General features: G+C 47.6%; 1 protein-coding gene and 1 long non-coding RNA gene across 2 annotated transcripts in view; one reads left to right on the forward strand and one right to left on the reverse strand.

The window, feature by feature from the left end:
• The first annotated feature begins 2218 nt into the window (after window positions 1–2218).
• Window positions 2219–18745, forward strand: LOC307224276 (PC-esterase domain-containing protein 1A-like). The gene is made up of 7 exons (XM_079991006.1): window positions 2219–2429; window positions 3198–3277; window positions 7776–8008; window positions 9083–9233; window positions 14709–14958; window positions 16312–16539; window positions 17915–18745. Exons 1-7 carry the CDS (start codon window positions 2357–2359, stop codon window positions 18148–18150), a joined length of 1251 nt encoding a protein of 416 aa, XP_079847132.1. The 5' UTR covers window positions 2219–2356; the 3' UTR covers window positions 18151–18745.
• Window positions 17436–19728, reverse strand: part of LOC307224469 — a 251115-nt gene continuing 248822 nt past the window's right edge. The window contains exon 3 of the long non-coding RNA XR_013842556.1: window positions 17436–17623. This is a non-coding gene — a long non-coding RNA (uncharacterized lncRNA). The remainder of the gene's footprint in view (window positions 17624–19728) is intronic.

A 19728-nucleotide genomic window follows, 5' to 3' on the forward strand; every position in this document is an offset into this window, starting at 1 on the left:
ATGCAAAATTAGGAAATCCTTACATTTTCCATCCTCAGCTTTCTTGGAGAAGTTGCTGGCAGAGAGGGGTGTGAGCTCCCCAGGCTTGGTTTGCATTTCTGTAGCTGCATTTTGTCTGCATGTTTCGTGGGTTTTCGTAAAAGGCATTTCATAGAATCATAGAATCATAGAGTTGGAAGAGACCACAAGGGCCATCGAGTCCAACCCCCTGCCAAGCAGGAAACACCATCAGAGCACTCCTGACATATGGTTGTCAAGCCTCTGCTTAAAGACCTCCAAAGAAGGAGACTCCACCACACTCCTTGGCAGCAAATTCCACTGTCGAACAGCTCTTACTGTCAGGAAGTTCTTCCTAATGTTTAGGTGGAATCTTCTTTCTTGTAGTTTGGATCCATTGCTCCGTGTCCGCTTCTCTGGAGCAGCAGAAAACAACCTTTCTCCCTCCTCTATGTGACATCCTTTTATATATTTGAACATGGCTATCATATCACCCCTTAACCTCCTCTTCTCCAGGCTAAACATGCCCAGCTCCCTTAGCCGTTCCTCATAAGGCATCGTTTCCAGGCCTTTGACCATTTTGGTTGCCCTCCTCTGGACACGTTCCAGTTTGTCAGTGTCCTTCTTGAACTGTGGTGCCCAGGACTGTGGGGTTCTCGCAGTTGGACTAGATGGTCTTCGGAGGTCCCTCCCAACGCTGCCATTCTATGATCTCACCTACCTGGCTTGACTGTAACTTTCCCTTAAAACAATTCACTCTTCCCAGTATTCAAGAAGCAGAACGTACACAATGGAAAGGGAATTAACGATGGACCAAGGCAGAGGTTTTTAAACGGTGGCCCAGAAATCTCCACGTACTCCCAGTTGGACCGAGGCCTGAAGGTAAGTTCCCTAGTTCTTTCACATGATTTTCAGGGTTCAAAACCGCGGGAGCCAAATTGGTGTGGCCTCAGATCCACAATTGAGCAGCTTCCGTTGGGCAGGCCCTCTCTGGCTGTGCCAATTCCCCCTTCCTTTCCCCACCGCGGAGTTTTGTTTCTGCGGCCTTCCAGGGACTTTGGGGTGGGGGATTGTAATAATAGTAATAATAAAATAATAAAAATTTATTATTTATACCCCGCCCATCTGGCTGAGTTTCCCCAGCCACTCTGGGCGGCTTCCAATCAAGTGTTTAAAACAATACAGCATTAAATATTAAAAACTTCCCTGAACAGGGCTGCCTTCAGATGTCTTTTAAAGATAAGATAGCTGCTTATTTCCTTCACATCTGAAGGGCTGGGCGCCACCACTGAGAAGGCCCTATGCCTGGTTCCCTGTAACCTCACTTCTCGCAGGAAGGGAACTGCCAGAAGGCCCTCGGAGCTGGATCTCAGTGTCTGGGCAGAACGATGGGGGTGGAGACGCTCCTTCAGGTATACAGGACCGAGGCCGTTTAGGGCTTTAAAGGTCAGCACCAACACTTTGAATTGTGGTCGGAAACGTACTGGGAGCCAGTGTAGGTCTTTCAAGACTGGTGTTATGTGGTCTCGGTGGCCGCTCCCAGTCACCAGTCTAGCTGCCGCATTCTGGATTAATTGCAGTTTCTGGGTCACCTGCAAAGGTAGCCCCACGTAGAGCGCATTGCAGTAGTCCAAGTGAGAGATAACCAGAGCATGCACCACTCTGGTGAGAGTCTGCGGGCAGGGAGGTTCTCATCCTGCGTATCAGATGGAGCTGGTAGACAGCTGCCCTGGACACAGAATTGACCTGTGCCTCCATGGACAGCTGTGAGTCCAGAATGACTCCCAGGCTGCGCACCTGGTCCTTCAGGGGCACAGTTACCCCATTCAGGACCAGGGAATCCTCCACACCAGCCCGCTTCCTGTCCCCCCAAAACAGTACTTCTGTCTTGTCAGGATTCAACCTCATTCTGTTAGCTGCCATCCATCCTCCAACCGCCTCCAGACACTCACACAGGACCTTCACCGCCTTCACTGGTTCTGATTTGAAGGAGAGGTAGAGCTGGGTATCATCCGCATACTGATGAACACCCAGCCCAAGCCCTCTGATAAAAGACAGAATAAAAACAACAACCTTCTTCACTCCAGGGGGTTAGGCTAGGTGGCCCCATGGTCCCTTCCAACTCTACGATTCTATGACTCCAATAATCCCCCTCCCTTCCCCTTTGATTCACACAGGCCTGCACTTCTCATAACCTGCCAGGTCAAACACAGCCCTCCAGCCACGTATTACGATCGCTGGGACATCAGAAGCTGCCAGGTGGAGCTGGTAGATTGTACCACTGCAATCTGGGCGGGCGAGACTTTCTCTTCTCTTCTCTGGCAAGCGCAAGGCTACTCTCGGCCGGAAGACTCGAACCATGCCGATGTTCAGTTCGAAAGAGGCTCACCAGCTCCTGCACAACAAGTTTGTGGTCATCCTGGGCGACTCAAGTGAGTGAGTCAGTTCTTCTGGAGGAGGTGAGGCAGGAGGGTTGGGCTAGATGAACTCTGGGGACCCCGTTCAAGGAAGGGTGGAATGGAGAAAGGGGGAGAGAGAGGAAATCTTCTCTCCCTCTCTCGTAACGCTGGTGGACATCCAGTGAAGCGGATTCAGGACGGATGAAAAAGACAGTCTGTTGCGCGGCACGTGATTAAACTCTGGAACTCCCTGCCACAAGAGGGAGGAAGAGGATTGGGCAAATTCATGGAGGAGGAGAGAACTATGCGTGGCTATTAGCCAGGATGGCTACGCTCTGCCGTCCACAGTCAGAGGCAGCGATGCTTCTGAATTTCAATTGCTTGAAACCACAGGAAGGGAGAGGGAACTTGTGTTCGGATCCTGCCCAGGGGTTTTGGCGGCTGTGAGAACAGAATGCTGGACTAGATGGGCCATGGGCCTGATCCAGGAGGTGCATCTTATATTTGCATTTACATCACCTCTCCTGTACAGTCATACCTCGGGTTACATACGCTCCAGGTTGCGCATTTTTGGGTTATGGACGCGCCAAAACCTGGAAGTAGCGGAACAGGTTACTTCTGGGTTTCAGCGTTCACGCATGTGCAGAACCGCTAAATCCCGCTTTGCGCAGAAGCGGCGCTGTGGGTTGCGGACGTGCCTCCCGCACAGATCACGTTCGCAACCCGAGCGTCCACTGTACTTGGATCAGAGGGGAAGGAGAAGGCTAATTCTCCTTGTTGTGTTTCCTCCTCCTCTTGCAGTCCAGCGATGTGTGTACAAGGATCTGGTCCAGCTGCTGCAGAGCGACTCCTTGCTCACGGCTTCCCAGCTGAAGTCCAAGGTAGCCGATGGAGGCCGTTCCACGCCAGGGGTTGGGGGTGAGGAAGTGACGCCTGCCGTGTCCGAAATACCTGGCTTGGGTCCAAGCTCTCTGAGAGACCGTATCCCCTCGCCCAGGTCTGGAGATCTTCGAGGGAGGCCCTTCTCTCGGTCCTTCCACCTGCACAGGCAGGCTTGGTGGAGACACGGGGCAGGGCCTTCTCTGTAGTGGCTCCTTCCAGTCAGAAGAAGCCAGAGAAGCCAGACTGGCTCCCTCCTCGTCGTCCCTCCGCCATCAGGCAAAGACTTTGTCCCAACAGGGAACTGACTGCTTCTACTGAATGGTGCTGTTCTTATTGTAATTATCTGCATTGGGGCAGGCATAGGCAAACTTGGCCCTCCAGATGTTTTGGGACTATAACTCCCATCATCCCCGACCACTGGTCCTGTTAGCTAGGGATGATGGGAGTTGTAGTCCCAAAACATCTGGAGGGCTGAGTTTGCCTATGCCTTCATCTGGTCAGCTGCTTCAAGAAAAGGATGCTGGACCAGGTGGGCGATTGGCCTGATGATTACTAGCTGAACTGGGTTCCACACCATCACAAAAACAAATGAACCGAGAAAGCCTCAAAAAGCAAAATCGCAAAATAGATAGCAAAAACAAAAGCGCCAAGCTTACTCCGCTCTGGAAGTCCATTTGATTTCCGAAATGTTCAGAAACCAAGGTGTACCATCCTCCAGTCAACATAATAACACCTTACTTGTCCAACATGTGGCATGCGGAAGATCTGACGAGATGCCGCTTGCCGCACCGCCAGCTTGCGCCCCAGCCCCACAATCTTCATATATATATATATATATAATATTTTTTTAATGTATCATTTTCAACAATAATTAAACATACTTTTATATCTTATACCGTTTTTTGACTTCCATCAGTCACATCTGAAAATTTTCCAATCTATTCACTTAATTTACATTTCTTACTTTAACTATTACATTTAAATTTCATAACTAATATCTCTAATCTCTCTCTGCTTTGTAACACTTCGTATATTTCTCCTTACAAAACTTCTTGTAGTTCTACTAGCGCAATTTGTTGATTACAGATGCTCTTCAAATAGTTCGTATATTTCTTCCAATCTTCTGTGAATCTCTGGTCCCGCAGGTTTCGAATCCTTCCTGTCATTTTGTCCAATTCTGCATAGTCCATTAATTTCGTCTGCCGTTCTTCTTTCGTCGGAATTTCTTCTTGCTTCTATTTCTGGGCTAACAATACTCTTGCCGCTGTTGTTGCATATAAAAACAATTTAACATCTTGTCTGTTAATATCCTCACCTGTAATACCAAGTAAAAATGCTTCTGGTTTTTTTAAAAAATGTATATTTCAACATCTTTTTCAACTCATTATATATAATTTCCCAGAAGTTTTTTACTTTCGTACATTCCCACCATATATGATAAAATGTTTTTTCTTTTTCTTTACATTTCCAACATTTATTATTTATCTTATACATTTTAGCTAATTTCACAGGTGTAATATACCATCTATACATCATTTTCATCATATTCTCTTTCAAGGCATTACAAGCTGTGAATTTTATTCTTTCTTTCCACAACCTCTCCCATTTTTTTTTAAAGCTTTATTTTTATTTTTCCAGTACTCATATGTAACCAACCCCCACCCCACCCCAAAAATATATAAGAACAAACCTCAGCAAACCACTTGATCAGAATATCCGATGAGCACATAAAAATGCAAGATGGGTGAGATGGCATTATAACACATCAGTTCACTCAAGGAACCATTGTAAGTCAAGGACTCTGGTACCTCAGGTGTATATTTACTCCCTGCCTGAGGTATGTTAAAGAATTGTTCCCAACAGTTTATTTTAGGGATTCAACAAAACAAGGCTGAAATTAAAGTTCTAATAGATCCTCTCAAAGTCCAGAAATAAAACAGTCTTCTACCTGGGCAAAAGTGTTAGTTTAGAAGGAATTTGAGAACCTAGAATCAACTAGGTAAAGATGAGTATCAAGGCTTCCTCAACAGAAGCAGGCCCATATAGTTTAAGCTATGGTTTTCCCATTAGTGATGTATGGAAGTGAGAGCTGGACCATAAAGAAGGCTGATTGCCGAAGAATGGATGCTTTTGAATTCTGGTGCTGGAGGAGACTCTTGAGAGTCCCATGGACTGCAAGAAGATCAAACCTCTCCATTCTGAAGGAAATCAGCCCTGAGTGCTCACTGGAAGGACAGATCCTGAAGCTTGAGGCTCCAAGACTTTGGCCACCTCATGAGAAGAGAAGACTCCCTGGAAAAGACCCTGATGTTGGGAAAGATGGAGGGCACAAGGAGAAGGGGATGACCGAGGATGAGATGGTTGGACAGTGTTCTCGAAGCTACCAGCATGAGTTTGACCAAACTGCGGGAGGCAGTGGAAGACAGGAGTGCCTGGCGTGCTCTGGTCCAGGGGATCACGAAGAGTCGGACATGACTAAACAACAGCAATGTACATTTGAATTCCTGAACAGATCCCTCTACGTGGGAATTTTCCATGGGAGTTCAAATGCAAGTTTACAGGTGGGGAGGTGGAGCCTGCCATCTACCCCCCCCCCCCCAATGACTGAACATGCACATTGAATTATGGGATGGGGCTAAAGTTTCCCAGGACTCTCACACTTGTCTTCAGACTGATGCTTGTGTGAGTTGGATTGTTTTGTGTTTTGTACAACATCAGAGGGTGGAGAGGCAGGTTCCAAATCTTTTACGCCTTGCATCTCACACCCTTAGGGTCCTCAGACAGAGTGACAGGGGATTGGGTCCAGTCACATTTTCAGCCATTCTGATCTTCCCAGCTCTTCAGTAATTTTGCAGCCCTCACGGTTCTTCCTCTCTTCCTCCATAGCCTTCAGCTGGGCCTTGGTTTTCTCCTTGAGCTCTCGGGCAACCTCCTCCAACAGGGCTACCTTATGGCCACTGTGCGCCTTGGTCCGTGAAATATACTCAGAGTCGAGAGTGGATTTCATGCTCTTTATTCAGCTCATAGTGGTGAGGAGGAATGGAAGTTCCCCCAGAATGTCTGCTTTATATACATTATTTACACAATGGGCCCCACATGATTGGCTAATTACGGGATTCTCCTGTAGGCCAATCGGGTTGCAGATTCACTTCCACCTGGAGCTGGATTGGGTGGCTCCTATGGACCAATTGGACTGCTGCATTCTGAATCCTGTTGTTCTCGGACCAATCAGACTGCTGCATTCTGGATCCTATTGTTCTGGGGCCAATCAGACTGCTGCATTCTGGATCCTATTGTTCTGGGGCCAATCAGGCTGCTGCATTCTCGATTCTATTGTTCTAGGGCCAATCAGACTGCTGCATTCTGGATCCTATTGTTCTAGGGCCAATCAGGCTGCTGCATTCTGGATCCTATTGTTCTGGGGCCAATCAGGCTGCTGCATTCTGGATTCTATTGTTCTAGGGCCAATCAGACTGCTGCATTCTGGATCCTATTGTTCTAGGGCCAATCAGACTGCTGCATTCTGGATCCTATTGTTCTAGGGCCAATCAGACTGCTTACACACCATACAAAGCGGGGCTTCATCATCCTTACAAAAGAACTTCGGGGGCTTCTGATGCCTTTTACACACCTCCCTTCTCCTTTCTGGGTCTCTCTCCACCCACAGCTTGGCAAGCTGGACCACTTTTGCCAGTTGCCAGTTTGGCCTGCTGTCCATTGGCTGATAGAGTCTCCTGCACTCGGGGCAAGCAGAGGCTCCCTCAGATTCAGGCCAGGACTGGACAATGCAGGCTTTGCAGAAATTATGCCCACAGTCCAACATCACAGGATCTTTGAAATATCCCAGGCAGATGGGACAAGTCATTGCATCAGTTAGCTCCTCGAGAGGTCCCTCAGTTGCCATCCTTACTTTTCCAGTTAAACACCACCAAGAAATACTGGAATCCAGACAAAGATCGCACCCACACATTTAAAGCATTTTACTTTCTGTAAGGAATCCCGGGAACTGTAGCTTGTCCCTTAAAGGTAATGGGACCCCTGACCATTAGGTCCAGTCGTGGCCGACTCTGGGGTTGCGACGCTCATCTCGCTTTATTGGCCGAGGGAGCCGGCGTTCAGCTTCCGGGTCATGTGGCCAGCATGACTAAGCCACTTCTGGCGAGCCAGAGCAGCGCACGGAAATGCCGTTTACTTTCCCGCCGGAGCAGTACCTATTTATCTACTTGCACTTTGTGCTTTCAAACTGCTAGGTGGGCAGCAGCAGGGACCGAGCAACGGGAGCTCACCCCGTCGCGGGGATTCGAACCGCCGACCTTCTGATTGGCAAGCCCTAGGCTCTGTGGTTTAACCCACAGCGCCACCCGCGTCCCTAGCTTGACCCTTATGGAGCTGCAATTCCCAGCATGAACCTCTCCCATTCTTTAAGCTATATGTTATATCCAACTGGCCCCACAATTTTCTGACTGCTTTCTGTCTCCCCTTCACCCCCATCTGCAGGGGGAGCTGCGCTTCGAAGACGACCACCTGGTGGAAGGAGGGGTGCTGGGCTCCCTCCACAACGGCACCCGTTACCGCGAGGTGCGCCAGTATCGCACCGGCCACCACCTTGTCCGCTTCTATTTCCTCACGCGCGTCTACTCAGAGTACGTGGAGAGCATTCTGGAAGATTTCCAAGCCGGACCGCAACCGGACATCTTGGTCCTCAACTCCTGTGTCTGGGACGTTTCTAGGTAGGCCTGTTTATTGCGATGTTCTTGTAGGTGGTGCATGCTGGGATAGTTCAGTCGGCAGAGCGTGAGAATGTTAATCTCCAGGTTGTGGGTTCGAGCCCTACGTTGGACAGAAGATTCCTGCACATAGCTGTGAACGTTCCCCTTTTTTAAAGGGAAATTCCCTTATTCCGAATAGGATTCCTCGCAAGAAAAGGGAAAAGTTGACAGCTATGTTCCTGCGTTGCAGGGGGTTGGAATAGATGACCCTCGAGATCCCTTCCACAATTCTATTATGTATATTCCTCCCTTTCCCTATAAGCCACTGGGCATTTTCCAAGAAGGCAGATGGGCAAAAATCCATAAAATAGCGCCGTTCTTTAGAAACATGGGGGGAATCGCTGAATAGCAATTGCCAGCAGTAACAGCAGGGACGAAGAGGTCTCTTCCTATTCCTCCAAATTTATTTATTTATTTATTTATTTATTTATTTATTTTAATACTTTTATTTTGCTTTAAATAAATACAGATGAATATAAACAACCGAAATCGCAAAAGAAAAACCCTTAATAATAATAATGGAAAAAGCTAAAAGAAACTAAAAAAAAAAAATCAAAGTACACGGCATAGAACATATTTGTGGGGCTTGCCTGGTGTTTTTACATGAGTAGAATGTGTGCTTTTATTTAAAATGCATCTCTGGGTTATTTGTGGGGCATAGGAATTCGTTCATTCCCCACCCCCCCAAAAAAATATAGTCTGGCCCCCAACAAGCTCTGAGGGACAATGAACCGGCCCCCTGCTGAAAAAGTTTGTTGACCCCTGATATAAGAAAACCAGAAGGAGGAGGGAGGGAAGATGTTATATAAATGTAAAAAATTGAAAAAGCAATAAAAAATGATAGATATAGATAGATTAGATAGATAGATAGATAGATAGATAGATAGATAGATAGATAGATAGATAGATAGATAGATAGATATGGAGAGAGAGAGAGAAGTGGTACTCCCCAGCCTGATCCCTGAAATCTCCTGGCTCGGCCAAGGGGACTCCGCTGTGACCTGACACTGGTGCTTTCCTCTACTCTCTGAGCAGGTACGGCCCGTCTTCCATGAAGGCATATCGCAAGAACCTGGAGACGGTCTTCAACCGGCTGGACGCTGTCCTCCCAGCCTCCTGTTTGGTCATCTGGAACATGACCATGCCTCTAGGGCCCAGGGTGACAGGGGGCTTCCTTGTTCCAGAGGTAAGGGGAGGCGGGAATGCGCTTCCGGGTTCTGGGATGGGGTCCACTGTAGTGTGAGAGCAGACTATGATGGCTACGATCTGCTCCCACAGTCAGGGGAAAAACAATGCTGTCCAGGGTTGTAAAGACTGCGGAGATAATAATTGGGTGCACTCTTCCCAGCTTGGATCAGCTGCAGAGATAGCGCAGGATACCGCGCACCCCGGAAATGATCTCTTTCAGCTTCTGCCTTCTGGAAGAAGGTCCAGGGTTATAAAGACTAGGACTAGCCGCCTGAGAAACAGTTTCTATCCAAATGCGATTTTGGTTTTAAATGCAGTGTAAGGTAGTCTCTATGGGAGTATATAGAATCATAGAATCATAGAGTTGGAAGAGACCACAAGGGCCATCGAGTCCAACCCCCTGCCAAGCAGAAACACCATCAGAGCACTCCTGACATATGGTTGTCAAGCCTCTGCTTAAAGACCTCCAAAGAAGGAGACCCCACCACACTCCTTGGCAGCAAATTCCACTGCCGAACAGCTCTTACTGTCAGGAAGTTCTTCCTAATGTTTAGGTGGAATCTTTTTTCTTGTAGTTTGGAAACATTGCTCCGTGTCCGCTTCTCTGGAGCAGCAGAAAACAACCTTTCTCCCTCCTCTATGTGACATCCTTTTATATATTTGAACATGGCTATTATATCACCCCTTAACCTCCTCTTCTCCAGGCTAAACATGCCCAGCTCCCTTAGCCGTTCCTCATAAGGCATCGTTTCCAGGCCTTTGACCATTTTGGTTGCCCTCCTCTGGACACTTTCCAGTTTGTCAGTGTCCTTCTTGAACTGTGGTGCCCAGAACTGGACACAGTACTCCAGGTGAGGTCTGACCAGAGCAGAATACAGTGGCACTATTACTTCCCTTGATCTAAATGCAATACTCCTATTGATGCAGCCCAGAATTGCATTGGCTTTTTTAGCTGCCGCGTCACACTGTTGGCTCATGTCAAGTTTGTGGTCAACCAAGACTCCTAGATCCTTTTCACATGTACTGCTCTCAAGCCAGGTGTCACCCATCTTGTATTTGTGCCTCTCATTTTTTTTGCCCAAGTGCAATACTTTACATTTCTCCCTGTTAAAATTCATCTCGTTTGTTTTGGCCCAGTTCTCTAATCTGTCAAGGTCGTTTTGAAGTGTGATCCTGTCCTCTGGGGTGTTAGCCACCCCTCCCAGTTTGGTGTCATCTGCAAATTTGATCCAGGATGCCCTTGAGTCCATCATCCAAATCGTTGATAAAGATGTTGAATAAGACCGGGCCCAAGACAGAACCCTGTGGCACCCCACTAGTCACTCTTCTCCAGGATGAAGAGGAACCATTGATGAGCACCCTTTGGGTTCGGTCAGTCAGCCAGTTACAAATCCACTGAGTGGTAGCATAGTCAAGACTGCATTTTACCAGCTTCTTTACAAGAATATCATGGGGCACCTTGTCAAATGCCTTGCTGAAATCAAGGTAGGCTACATCCACTGCGTTCCCTTCATCTACCAGGCTTGTAATTCTGTCAAAAAGCGAGATCAGGTTAGTCTGACACGACTTATTTTTCAGAAATCCATGCTGACTATTGGTGATCACAGTATTCTTTTCTAGGTGCTCACAAACTGTTTGCTTAATGATCTGCTCCAGAATCTTCCCTGGTATTGATGTCAGACTGACTGGGCGGTAATTATTTGGGTCCTCTCTTTTCCCCTTTTTGAAAATAGGGACAACATTTGCCCTCCTCCAGTCTGCCGGGACTTCGCCTGTTCTCCAGGAATTCTCAAAGATGACTGCCAGTGGTTCTGAGATCACATCTGCCAGTTCTTTTAATACTCTTGGATGCAGTTCATCTGGCCCTGGAGACTTGAATACATCTAAACTAGCCAAGTATTCTTGTACTATCTCCTTAGTTATTCTGGGCTGTGTTTCCTCTGCTGAATCATTTGCTCCAAATTCTTCAGGTCGGGCATTGTTTTCTTTATCGGAGAAGACTGAGGCAAAGAAGGCATTGAGGAGTTCAGCCCTTTCTGTGTCCCCTGTTTGCATTTCACCATCTTCTCCTCTGAGTGACCCCACTGTTTCTTTGTTCTTCCTTTTGCTACGAACATACCCATAAAAGCCTTTTTTGTTGCTTTTAACCTCTCTAGCAAGCCTGAGTTCATTCTGTGCTTTAGCTTTTCTTTGTGTCTACACGTGCTGGCTATTTGTTTGAATTCCTCTTTGGTAGTTTCCCCCCTTTTCCATTTTTTGTACACATCCTTTTTTAATCTTAACTCAGTTAAAAGTTCTTTAGATAGCCACCCTGGCTTCTTTAGGCACTTTCCATGTTTCCGTCTCATTGGTATTGCCTGAAGTTGTGCTTTTACTATCTCTCTCTTAACAAACTCCCAGCCATCATGAACTCCCTTTCCTTTTAGCATTACTGTCCATGGGATCTCACCCAGCACTTCCCTAAGTTTTATGAAGTCGGCTTTCTTAAAGTCAAGAAATTGAGTCCTAGTATGCTTGGCTGCTCCTTTCCGCTGTATAGTAAACTTCAGAAGAGCATGATCACTCGCACCTAATGATCCTTCCACTTCTACCCCACTAACCAGGTCATCAACATTGGTTAGGACCAGATCTAAAATGGCTGTTCCTCTTGTTGCTTCTCCCACTTTCTGGACAATGAAGTTGTCTGCAAGGCCAGTGAGGAATCTGTTTGACCTTATGCTCTTGGCTGAGTTTGACATCCAGCAAATATCTGGGTAATTGAAGTCCCCCATTACTACTATCTCCCTTCCTTTTGCATGCTTGGCCATCTGTTCCAGGAAGGCATCATCTATGTCCTCCGTTTGGCTTGGGGATCTATAGTAAACTCCCACAATGAGGTCCCTGTTATTCATCTCTCCCTTAATTTTGACCCAAATGCTCTCACTTTGGCTTTGAGGTTCTAAATCTTGGATCTCTTCACAGGTATACACATCCCTGACATATAACACCACTCCTCCTCCTTTCTTGTCTGGTCTGTTTCTCTGAAATAGATTGTAACTCTCCATTATTACATTCCAGTCGTGGGACTTATCCCACCAGGTTTCAGTGATGCCTATTATGTCATATTTAGTTTGCTGTACCAAGAGCTCAAGCTCATCTTGTTTATTACCCATGCTTTGCGCATTAGTGTACAGACATTGAAGTCCATTAATCATTCCCCCGTGTCTCTTATTTAAGGATTTTTTCCTCCCACCACTAGGTCTGCGTGCTGTTTGCTCCATTTGGTCTATGACATTTGGATGATCATCTTCATCAATTGATAGACTCCTACCTTCAGGAGCACTGTCTTCCTCCCCCACATTAGTCAGTTTAAAGCCCTCCTGATGAGGTTTCTGAGATTTTTGGCAAAAACATTCCTCCCAACCGTTGTGAGGTGCAGCCCATCGCTTGCCAGAAGTCCATCTTCAAGAAACTGCAGTCCGTGATCTAAGAATCCAAACCGTTCCTGTTTACACCATTTGCGAAGCCAGCTGTTCACTTCCACTATTTTTCTCTCTCTCCCTGGGCCACGTCGTTCAACTGGGAGGACAGATGAGATGACAATTTGCGCATTTAATTGCTTCAATTTCCTGCCCAGAACCTCATAGTCTCTTTTGATCTTCTGGAGGCTATTGCTTGCAGTGTCATTGGTTCCCACATGAACCAAGAGGAAGGGGTATTTGTCAGTGGGTTTTATGATTCCTTGTAGTCGTTCAGTTACATCTTGGATCTTAGCCCCGGGGAGACAGCACACTTCCCGAGACATCTTGTCAGGCCCACAGATCACTGCATCTGTTCCCCTCAGTAGGGAATCCCCTATCACCTCCTCTTAGGTTTGGTCGGGGTTCTTCCGTGAGCTGTCCGTTCCAAGGTCGCCTGCACATTCCCTGAGGACTGACTTTGCTGCTCGTCTTCATATACCTGATCGACTGTAATGAGGGAGAGATCCTCAAATGGAGTCTGCTCTTTGTCTTCCATGCTAGGGGAGAGGACCTCAAAGCGATTGTGTAATTCTAAACAATCAGAGCGAACCCTGGGCCTCCTACTTCTTTGAGTCACGTTTCTCCATATATCTGGCTCCTGTGTTGGTGAACTAGCCTCCTTCTCAGGGGAGTCCCCTGTCTCCTCCTTGGCGGAGACGGTGTGCTCTGTTGCTTCCAAGAAGAGCTCCAGCTCTCTAATTCTTTGGAGCGTAGCCACACGTTCCTCCAGTTGCTGGACTTTGTCTTTTAAGAGGGCAATCAACATGCAATTGCTGCAGGTAAAGCTGCCTGCAACCTTTGGCAAGATGGCAAACATTGCGCAGGAACCGCAGGCGACTGCAGCTGTTCCCTCACTCTCCATCTTGAGAAGGTGTCGTTGGGGGTGGCTACAGTGGTCCTCCATCATAAGAAGCGTGCAGACAGGACAAGTAACTCCCCCCCAAAAAACCCTAGGTCTCCCCCAACAAACGTTTGAGACTAGCTCCCCTAAATATAAAGATAGATCAAATTGTGCTGCCCTACAAGCTCTGATAAGCTCCTCCCACAGCTAATCACCTACCTCAACAGAAACCCTGCCCCCTCTGACCTTTGCACAGGGAGAACAGCTAATCAGCCACAAGAAACACACACAGGAGAAAACCCTTTTTGCTCCTTCTTCAGCCGCTGCCCTACAAGACTAGGGCCCTGCAGGATTTAACCTCCTTCCACAGGGCCTGTAAGACAGAGCTATTCCGCCTGGCCTTTAATTTGAATTCAGCCTGATCTTTTATTTCCCTTCTCTCCCCCCCTCCCCTTTTATGAAGATTACCCACTCTGAGACCCCACAGCTAATTCTCCCCTGGCCTCCTCGCTGGCCCAAGTAGGACCAATTCAGCCAGCTAGCCCTGGGGATTATCTAATGTTTATTGGATGGACTTCCCCCCAAATTGATTTTGAACTTTGAATTTTATTGTTATCCATGCTTTTATACTGTATTTTATGCTGCTTCTATGTTGTATTACAATTAAGTGTTTTAAATTTGTTGTTAGCCACCCTGAGCCCAGTTTTCTGAACCAGGAAGGGCGGGGTATAAATAAAAAAATATTATTATTATTATTATTATTATTATTATTATTATATAAACCACTGATCCTCTTGGGCTGGCCGATCAGAAGGTTGGCGGTTCTAATCCCTGCGATGGGGTGAGCTCCCGTTTCTCTGTCCCTGCTTCTGCCAACCTAGCAGTTCAAAAGCATGCCCAAAAGTGCAAGTAGATAAATAAGTACCGCTCCGGTTGGAAGGTAAACGGCGTTTCCGTGCGCTGCTCTGGTTCGCCAGAAGCAGCTTAGTCATGCTGGCCACATGACCCGGAAGCTGTACGCCGGCTCCCTCGGCCAATAAAGCGAGATGAGTGCCGCAACCCCAGAGTCGTCTGCGACTGGACATAACTGTCAGGGGTCCCTTTACCTTTACATTTTTCATTCTGTTCCCAGCTGCAGCACTTAAGCAAGACCCTCCGCAATGACATAATCGAGGGCAACTTCTACGGCGCCACTTTGGCCGGCTTCCACCTCTTCGACGTCCTGGACCTCCACTTCCACTTCCGCTTCGACCTGCGGAACCGGGTCAAGGATGGCGTCCACTGGAACAATGTGGTGCATCGCAGGATCACCAACCTGCTTCTGACGCACGTGGCGGACGCCTGGCGCGTGGTGGTGCCCAGCAGGCACCGGAGCCCGGATGGTGAGTGGGCAGGATCCCAGCTCGCTTCTCATTCTTTCCACTGCAGGGAAGGAAGGTTGGCAATGACTCCGGGATGCAATTTTCAGTTTGCATTGCTTAGTGCAGAAAGCATTGATCTGATGTGTAGAGATCTTACCTATTCTAATTAATTCAAGAGGGTTCTGGGAGCTTCTCTGTGTGAAAGAAGCAAGCAGAAGGTTCGTGATGTTCGGGTTACTCCTTCAGAGAAGCTGAGTACGGCTGGCTTCAACTGTTCTGTTATCTCTTCTGTCAAGGTCATGCTGACTATAATAATAATAAGCGCAAAACAACAACAAACGTCTGGTTACGTGAATCATATTCAATAAACACAAAAGACGTAACTGGCTGTACGTTTGAAAAAATAAGATATACTATTCATTGAATTGAATTGTAGATTTCAACAGTAGCCTATAAAGTTCAACAAAAAAATATATATTTTAATATTATTTTTGCTGTAAAAATGTGTGAGATTACGATATTGTATTTATTTGCATTACCTAGAGTTTGTACTACTGATGAAGCCCAGGACGGCGAAGCAAGGCTAATATTCTGGAAATCCTTGTCTTAGACTCTGTGAAAGGATTCTGTGGAACTGCAACAACCTTTCATGTGGATTGTTGGACTCTATGAACAGACAGGTGGAATAGACACTTTCACATATATGGACCTTATGCATAAACTGATTAGAGAATGAACTCATCCACTGGGTCTTCTACTTTTTCCGTTGAACCTTATGAACTGCTTCTGTTGAAATCTACAATTCAATACAATGGATATTATATCTTATTTTTTCAGTCGTACAGCCGGTTAAGTCTTGTGTGTTTATTGACTATAATAATAAGGCTAGAAGGAGCCTGGGTTTCACTTTTTCTTTATGTCTCTCTTTCCTTCTGGTGTGGTGTTCTGTATATGGTGGTACCTTGGTTGTCGAACGTCTTGGCTCCCGAACAAATCGGCTCCCAAATGCCGCAAACCCTGCAGCCAGTCAGAAGCCGTGCCTTGGTTTCCGAATGGTTCCGGGAGTTAAACGGATTAAGTTTGACAAGCAAGGTACCACTGTTAAGGTTTTAGTCTTATTATATGTTATTGTAAGTTAAGTCTGCTGTAACTGGACTTCTTATGGACAGTGCCAATCCTGAATGTATTGGGTTTGTGACCATTATGCTCATTTGCCTTCAGTAGTAGTCATGCTCTGCTGGATGGAATATTAATTGCTTCTGGTCTATTTTTGGGGAATCCTGCAACGTGTATGTACGTTGGAATCTACTCTGGATCAATACTGAGTAGACTTTCAATGACAGCTTTGAACGGCCCTCTCCCTTCGTTCCGCAGAGCCTGCGTGGAATACGCCAGGGACACCTTTGCCGCCATTGCCATTGCCCCGTCTTGGCGCTTCCCAACCGCTCCCCGGCCCTCGTGACTCCCATCCACCGCCTTACCCCTGTGTCCCCCAGTTTTATGACGACTCAGTCCTCGTTCCCAGCAACTGGGGGCCCTCCGAACCCGTCTCTGGATTTCGTAGCTTTGAGGACCCCCACTTCCTGACGCCCCACATGGATGGTATGTCCTCAATCCAGCTCTTTCTCCCACCCTTCCCAGAATCCTTTGGGCTTCTGGCACCGTGCCCACCCAAGGTGGACTTGACGTTAGACCTACCTGCCCTCACCACTGAATTTGGGCAGGGATGCAGAGCCAGTGGCGTAGCGTGGGGGGTGTAGGGGGGGCCGGCCGCACCGGGCGCAACATCTGGGGGTTAGGGTTAGGGGGCGCAAATCCACGGGTTAGGGGGCGCAAATTACTTGCCTTGCCCCGGGTGCTGACAACCCACACTACGCCACTGTGCAGAGCAGCTGGTACAATTTTGGCCATACGACAGGAAGGCAGGATTCAGAAAAGGGCTGCTGAAACGGATCAGGGCGATGGAGGGACTGAGGAAAAGTTACAGCGTCCGGGACTTTTTAGTGCAGAGAAAAGGCAAGTGAGAGGCATGGACGTTCTTAAAGTTACCCACGGACCCAGAAAAGGTTTTTCCTCTCACTTTCCTGACATTGGAACTGGTGGGCGTGCAACGGAGGAGAGGGTTGGAAGTTGCAGGAGAGGTTAAATAGGAAGGCCTCCTTGCGGAGTTCACAGTTAATCTGTGGAACTCCCTCCCACAGCGACAGCCACCAACTTTAGATGGCTTTAAAAGAAGATGGGGCAATTGGGCATCAAAAAGGATGGAGTATGGGGAATTGGCAAGATTAACAGCAAAGGTTAGAGACCAAAAGGACAAAAAAATAGCCTTGAGGATTGGAGTATTTCAAGAACTGCTATAGCAAGATGAAAATGCGAGCAGGACTTGAAATACGAGCAACAAGGTTCATTATTAAGATGAGTAGGTTAAAATGGGTGCATTGAGCAGTATATGTGAAATAGTAAAGGGACCCCTGACCATTATGTCCAGTCGTGGCCAACTCGGGAGTTGCAGCGCTCATCTCGCTTTATTGGCCAAGGGAGCGGACGTACAGCTTCCGGGTCATGTGGCCAGCAGGAGCAGGGACCGAGCAATGGGAGCTCACCCCGTCACGGGCATTTGAACAACCGACCTTTTGATCGGCAAGCCGTAGGCTCCGTGGTTTAACCCACAGCGCCACCCGCATCCCTATGTGTGAAATATGCAAGGGTAAATATGGAAACCATGGAATTGGGAGGGCGGGAAGTAGATGGATAAAGTAATTTTCGGACCATGTTACATGCTTCTAAATGCCACTTCTAAGTTGCTGGAAACAACAGGAAGGGAAAGTGCTTTTGTGGTGGGATCCTGTTTGCCGGCTTCCCATTTAGGCATCTGGTTGCCCCCCCACCAAGGATGCTGAGCTCGACAGCCCTGATTCAGCTAGCCTCTTGCGACAGCCTTATTCCTTCATTCTCCCGCTTTCTTTTTCATCCCCAGCTGCAGCACTTCACGACTTCCGCCACCTTGGCGGCAACTCCGCGCCCGTCCCGGGCCCCTTCCCTGCTTACCCCTCCCACGACGAGGAGAACGACCCCCCGCGCTCCTGGCGCCAGCGCAGGAGGAGCCGCATCGGTGGGCACCACGGCAGCTACGTCATGCGCCGTCCTTGCTTCTACCCGAGAGACGAGACCCCCTACCGGAGGTTCTGTCCCCTCCGTTCCCAGCGCTATTGAAATTCTTCTGGGGTCTGGCAAAGGACTTGCAACATGTGGGTTCTCAGACAGAGCTGGTCTTTGGTGTCCGTGGGCTTTGTTTCCATCATGTCTGTCTATAACCAAGAGGTTTGACCCAGGCAGCTGTTGGTCCTTTTTTGTGTTTTGTGGTGCCTTAATTTTTTTACACGTTGACGCAACGTCCTTCTTTGAGACATGGAGATTCAGAGGGCATGTGACGATGTGCTCCTGTTGCCAGTGCCTCGGTGTTTATAGCACTGACCCCACCTACGGACTTCGTCTTTTTTGCCCGGGGAAGGTGAGTTCTTGTCCCCGCAGTGCATTGCTCAGAGAGCCAGCTAGATACCTGGATCTGGGGGCTTCTCCTCTGTTTCCCTGCTCCCCCCACATTTAAATTTCCTCCTGGAAGCACAGAAGGAATCATGCCATGAGAAGCCTCCACTTCTCCAATAATCGCGCTTGCAGGAGTCGGCCAGTGTTGTGCCATGCTGGGAAGGTTGTTTTGTGGGTGTGCTGTAACAGTTTGAAACCGGGGCGGGGTATTTTTGTGTTTTGTTTTGTTTTATACAACTCCTAATTAAAAGAAACTGCACAAGCCCCTGTTGCACCTGTGGTTTGTGTCGTCGTCGGAGGTTTCTGTAAAGGATGGGCTTTGAATATTGCCGCAAAGCATCCTTGGATATTCCATTTCCTTTTCTCTCGGGAGAACCACCTTGCTTTTCAGTACCTGTGACACGCAGGTGGCAGTGAGGAGGGAGTCGTGACAGAGCATCACACACTGTTTTAGTACAACTTGTGAGACTCGCCTGGAGAGAACTGGTAGTTGCTTTTGTTGTAAACAAAATAAATCTGCCCTTTTTCCCTTATGGGGTATCCAAGAGCCTGTATAGAGTCCTTATGTGGGTTCCCTATTGGTAGGCGAAAATAACAGAGACCAACCAGAGAAAATTGAGAATCAAAGCAGCTAGTAATCCTGATCTTTATTGATCTGTTTCTACAGGGTGCTCCCCTCACATGCAGGAAAGGAGGAGGAACCCAGAACAGTGGCGTGCAAAGCCTGATATAGACATTTTTAATTCCCTGCCCTGGAGCTCAAGACCACCCCCCATACATCATACATATGTCACAGAAGGGGTGTAACCCAAGACCACCCCCCACCAACATCATACCTACATCACAGAAAAGGTGGTGTTGTTTTTCCTGTCTGCCAGGTTATCTGATAATGCCTTACCTGATTGCCTTTCCTGGTAGTCTGGTCATTCCTTTGAGATGGTGATTACCCAATTCCTGAGACAATGGGGAGGTTCCCTGACCCCCTCCCTCCTAGCCGAGAAAACATTTGGTCAGTTTAGGAGTCAAAATGGTTTCACATCTATCTATGTACATGTTTGGTTGGTACATTTATGAATATTTATTATATATATAAGACCTTAAATTTTATTATTACACTCTCCAGGTAGTTAAATATGGTCTGAAAGGAAGATCGCTGCTGGGGTCGTGCGTAACCCCGCCCTGGGTCTGCATCTGTTAAAAATTTTTTGGATTGCTGCAAAGTCCCAGCTGAGCAAAGATAAAATC

The sequence above is a fragment of the Podarcis cretensis genome (assembly GCF_951804945.1).
Source record: "Podarcis cretensis genome assembly, chromosome: 9".
Classification (NCBI taxonomy): domain Eukaryota; kingdom Metazoa; phylum Chordata; class Lepidosauria; order Squamata; family Lacertidae; genus Podarcis; species Podarcis cretensis.